The sequence below is a fragment of the Bison bison genome, unplaced genomic scaffold (genome assembly GCF_000754665.1).
Source record: "Bison bison bison isolate TAMUID 2011002044 unplaced genomic scaffold, Bison_UMD1.0 scf7180017853794, whole genome shotgun sequence".
NCBI lineage: Eukaryota > Metazoa > Chordata > Mammalia > Artiodactyla > Bovidae > Bison > Bison bison.
Window position 1 is genome coordinate 5,993 of NW_011484367.1, and position 5,279 is coordinate 11,271.

The window sequence follows — 5,279 nt, forward strand, 5'->3', positions numbered from 1 at the left end:
GAGCCCCAGCCCACCCTCCCTGGAGTGGGGGCTCACATCAGGACACAGTGTGTGCCAGGAGCTCCGTCCCGCCCTCGTGCAGCCCAGTGCTGTGAGTAGGGACACTGAGCTCTACCATGAGGAGACCCAGGGCTCGGGAGTGCTCGTCCCATCACCTGAGCCAGAGTGCAGGGCCCGGCTCCGGCCCTCCCCACTGACCTCAGGGGTCTGTAGGTGACCTCAGTGACATGGATCCCGAAGAGCTCCTGGGCTGCATGCCGGAACACGTGCTCCAGGTAGCCCCCTGAGCCCCCGCCCTGATGGCTGGTGGGCTCCTGGGCAGAGGCACTGCTGCACCTGGGGAAGAGGCCAGGCCTCAGGTGGTATTGGGGCTGCTGCCCACCGAGGCCTTGCAGCAACCTCTGTCTCAGGTTTGAGAGTGTTTGCTTTCTAAGCGCAAGATGAGTCAGAGCCCAAGGCCTTGAGGGTGTGTTGGGCAGAGGCTTGTGTGGCAAAGGACTGTCCCCTCCGTCGTACCACCTGTCCTGGGGGAGCTCAGACCTGTGTGAAGTCAGGGTCAGCTCTGACGACCATCAGCCAGTTGTCTACAGGCTGCCTCGGGATCTCAAGCATCTTGGACACCGAGACACACGAGGGGGAGGCCAGGCCAGAGAAAAGGGAGGAGGCCAGTGCCTGCGTTGAGGGCCACGGCCCCTCCTGCCGCCTGCCCAGACCTGCGAGACCCCCCGGGTGGAGAGCACCCAGTGCTGGGTGAGCTTACAGCTCCTCCAACAGGGCCGGTGATGACGTACAGACTGTCCAGAGGAGCCGGCTCCAGCTCTGACAGCGAGACCCCTTCTTCTTCCAGCAGCTTGAAGACTTCGCCTGCAGGAGACCACAGCACAGACACGCTTCAGCTGAGTCTCAAGAGCGACAGAGACCATTACAGACGCACGGCTCCCGGTCACAGCGCTGGCTGGCCCGGGCCCGCACCTGTGGTGATGACACAGTCCACGTCGCGTGTCTGGTGCTCCTGGCTGAAGAAGTCGGGTCTGGAGGCTTCCAGCTTTTTGTCGTAGCAGGGCATTACTGTTGCGTGGTAGACCTTGTCGGGGGTCAGATGCTGTGTGCAGGGTGTGGCAGTGAGGCGGCGGTGCAGGGCTGATGGGGGGCACCGCAGGGGGGCTCACTCTGGGTCCCCGTTACCTGCTGCTGGGCGAAGAAGTCCTTGACCAGGGAGCCCATGACCTGCTGCGGGGACCGTGCCGTGCTGATGTGGGGGAGGAGGGTGCTCCCGTGGGTCTTCTCTGCGTAGCAGATCCAGCCTGAGGCCGATGCGGGGTGTGAGCAGGGCAGTGAGGTGACTTCCGGGGGTGGTTGACTCATGCAAGGGGTTAGGGTCCCACCAAAGAGCCCTCTGCTCTGCTCTTGCCAACACGTGTCTCTGGTGTCCCCATGATCACCCCTCAGGAACTGAAGTGGCTCCAGGTAACCTTCAGGTGGCTCCTGCCGAAGAGCCCCCACCCTCCTCACCACGTCCAGCTACCGGCCGCGGGCGCACACCTGGGCAGGCAGAAGTCAGCACGGGCAGGGCCTGCTCGGGGTCGGCCTGTCCTCGGACCCGCCGCACAAACTCCCACTGGCTCTCGAGGAGGCTGAAGTTCCTTGAGAAGGCGGTGTCGAACACGTAGTGTGCGCCTGTGAGGGAGCACCCACCTCACCCCTGGAAGGACGGCTGCGCCCGGGGTGGGCGGGTGTCACGGGACGCGTCGGTGGTGGACGCCCGGCGCCCTGCCTCTGAGGTCGGGCCTGCAGGTGCCAGGCCGCACCCCACACACGCCAGCACAGCCGCCTGCACTGGGCCCCCTATGCCCTCCCAGCCCTGCCCCCGGCGTGCAGGGGCCGACCAGGGGCCGAATTCAGGCCTGAGAACCATGCCTTGGTGGTAATAATTTAAAAACGAAGTAAAGAATAGGTGAACTCCAGGCTCGGGGATGTGCAGCATCAAAATTCAGGGGGTTTTTTTTATTAAAAGGCCCTGCTCTCAATCATCACAATAGAAGCTCAAGCTGAGTTGACCTCCAACAGAGCTTCTGATACACTTAAGTCCAGTAACAGCCAGGCGTCACCTCAGCCCCGTGCCCACGCGGGAGCTCGCCGAGCTGCAGCACCTACCTATTTTTTTAAAGAATGCTGTTAATTTCCTGGCGGTGTCCGTAGGATTCAGCTGAAACCTCACAGCCAGTGACGCTCTGGACTGGGGCGAGACCGAGATGACAACCAGCTTCTGCTGATCAGGTGCTGCCGTCTGCAAAGCATGGGACCCACGGCTCGCTCTGTGGGGCTTACAGCCTGACCACATCTGCTGCTGCTGCTAAGGCGCTTCAGTCGTGTCTGACTCTGTGCGACCCCATAGACGGCAGCCCACCAGGCTCCCCCGTCCCTGGGATTCTCCAGGCAAGAACACTGGAGTGGGTTGCCATTTCCTCCTCCAACGCATGAAAGTGAAAAGTGAAAGTGAAGTCGCTCAGTCGTGTCCGACCCGACTCCTAGCAACCCCATGGACTGCAGCCCACCAGGCCCCTCCGTCCATGGGATTTTCCAGGCAAGAGTACTGAAGTGGGTTGCCATTGCCTTCTCCGCTGACCACATCAGGGCGTGTCAATATTGCAAACACACAGAACTCGAAGTTTAGGGTTAACACTTCAATGCCAGGAGTCCCCAGGAGACACAGGACAAGTAGCACCAGATGAGCTGCCTTAACAACACTAGTAAAGACGGCCCACTGCTCACCTTATTGGCACCTAGAACCTTCCGCAGCTCCTCGTGGCTCTGCTGAGTAATAAGCACAGTCTCCGCTGAGGTGACACAGCCACTGCAGGCCAGGCAGTCGTCCAGCGAGATCTTGGCCTTCTCCAGCTTCTTCATCCCTCCATCCTGGAAGCACGAGAACCCGGTACCCCAAGGGCCCTTCCACACGAGGACACAGCGCGCTCAGGATGACGTGACCCATGGGAGAGCTTCATTCTCTGGCTCACAGCGCTGACAAGCAGCGTGGTAGTTGGCTGGCTTTATGTGCCGTAAGTTTTTAGAAAGTAAATATTTAGTACAGAAATACATATATATGTTCTAAACTTTCCTAGAGGCACCAAATGCTAACTTGGGTACAAACGTGGCTGGCGTATTGTATTAAAGAGCCTTGCTGCCCACTAGGGGAGGGACATGAACATTAAATGTGCAAAGAAGCAGCCAACTCGTCACTGGTCCCCAGACTGTGCCTATGGGGACAGGAAAGTGCTGTGGGGACAGGAAAATGCTCAAGGCCAGGCTCTGAAAGGAGAAGGAAGAGAAAGGCAAGGGCGAAGATGAAAGAAGAAAGGACAGAGGGACAGGGAGGAGGTGGTGGGAGCCTGTATCCCCCAACACCTGCACAGAGAAGAGTGGGCGAGGCAGGCAAGGGGCAGTTAGGACGCCAGACTCAGCCAGACAGTCGAGGACTGGGCGTTCACACTGGCCTCCAGGCCGACGGCTGGGCATCTCTGAGCCGCAAACGGGCCCAGCAGAGCCCTCGCTTCCTCTGCACACACGGGAGTGGTCTGAGTCAGGGCCGGGAAAGCTTCAGGGGCCCAAACTGTGACTGGGGGCTGACTAGCCGGGACCCCCTCCCAGCCCACTCACGAGGCCCACGTTGCACTACAGTGGCAGTCTGAGCTCAGGGTGCTTTCCCGGCCCGGCCAGCCTCGAGGCCAACAGGGACTGATGTGCTTTGGCCTTCCCTCCAGGTCAACCCCTGCTGCCCTGGAGCAGGGCCCCCGGCCCCATGAAGGACCCCGCCTCCCATGCTTGCTGGGCTCGGGCGGGACCCCAGCTGGGCTGCCAGGTCACCCTCCAGGGCTGAGTAAACATGGACTCCTTCCCCGGAATCGCTGGCTCCTGCTGTCTGGCCCCACCGCGAGCCATCCTGTGGCTCCTCGCCTGCTGGGGGGGACCCCTGGGCCGGTGCGCCCAGTGGTGCCTGTAGTCCTCGGGACAGCATGGGTGTTCTCGAGGACCCAAATGGCAGACAGTCGGGGTGTCAACTTTAACGCCGTGGGACCAGGGTCTTGGCATTGCTCAATTACACAGGAAGTAGGTTTCACTAAGAACAAGTGGTCTGGACTAAAAAGTGTTACACAATTAGAACTTGAGAGAGAGGGATGCCGGAACTGCCACCTCTGCAAAGAGCCCTCTGCAGTGCACACCTGAGAAAGGGCTGGTGACACGTGGAAGGTGCCATGGTCACTGCACCTGTCACTGGACAGAGCAGCTGGGCTGGAACTTACCTGACTGACTTGGAAGTAACTCCCGTCATCTTCGATGTGGATCTTGGCCACGCCGCTTCCAGGCCTCCTATCCACCTTCATGGGCTTGATGCAGTCCTACCCGTAAAAGACCCGAAGAGCGCCTGAGCGCACAGCGGCGGAGGGGCCCCAACACCGACTGGAACGAAAACTCTGCCCTGATTCCGGCCTTCCCGCCGCAGAAGCAGTCTTGGCACTGTGGCTGCTTACCCTACTCGCGCGCGTTCAGACACTGCCCTGCCTGTCGAGCGCATCGAGGTCGCTGACCTGATGCAGGTGCGGGCGCTGTGGCCAACCTAACTGTCCGCGGACACCGCCAGTAAATGGCGGGTGGGGCACCGCACGGAGGGCCAGTGTTTCATTGGAGGCCGAGGGTCGGCAGAAAAGCTCTGCCTCGCCCAGTTCCTGGAAGATGGTTCCTTTCTCCCCAATTCCTCTCTGCCTAAGAGGAAGCTCGCGGGCCGTCGCGTTCCCAGCGAGCAGCCTCGGAAAGCCTTGGCAGGAGGTCCGTCCGGCCTCTCGCGCTCCCCCCGACACGCCTCTGCCGAGCCCTGGTCCCGCGCGGCTGCCGGCAACCGATAAGCGGGGCAGCAGGGGAGGCGGCCGGCCCTCACGTGCGGCTGGCCTGTTCCCTTGGGGACACGCTCTGTCTCTTCCCCCGGGAGGTCGACACCTACGCCGACCACAGCGCTGACCGCAGCGGAACGCCCCCCCTTGCCCTCGCGGCGGGGCGAGGAGCCGGCCAGGGAAGTTCGGCGGGGCCTCCCGGCCCCGAGCTGGTTGTCGTGGCCGCCTGGGAAGGGGACCCGGAAACCGCGGGGCTGTGCGACCCAACAGGCCCCCCGATCCCGAGCCCCTCTCTCGGGCGGGCGGGGGAGACCGCGGCGAAGAGGACTCCTTGCGCGAAGCAGCCGCCCGGCCCGCCCACCTGAGACGGTGCGATGAAGTCGTCCAAGGCCG

The 5,279-nt window shown here is 61.9% G+C and overlaps 1 protein-coding gene across 1 annotated transcript in view; it reads right to left on the minus strand.

The window, feature by feature from the left end:
- Positions 1-5,274, minus strand: part of NARFL (nuclear prelamin A recognition factor-like) — a gene marked incomplete at its 5' end in the record, with an annotated part of 6,564 nt that extends 1,290 nt beyond the window's left edge. Inside the window, 9 exons of the mRNA XM_010855421.1 lie at positions 199-336; positions 792-864; positions 973-1,102; positions 1,186-1,304; positions 1,543-1,677; positions 2,155-2,287; positions 2,773-2,916; positions 4,302-4,397; positions 5,248-5,274. Of these exons, the coding sequence (XP_010853723.1) occupies positions 199-336; positions 792-864; positions 973-1,102; positions 1,186-1,304; positions 1,543-1,677; positions 2,155-2,287; positions 2,773-2,916; positions 4,302-4,397; positions 5,248-5,274 (995 nt within the window). The remainder of the gene's footprint in view (positions 1-198; positions 337-791; positions 865-972; positions 1,103-1,185; positions 1,305-1,542; positions 1,678-2,154; positions 2,288-2,772; positions 2,917-4,301; positions 4,398-5,247) is intronic.
- Positions 5,275-5,279: the final 5 nt, after the last annotated feature.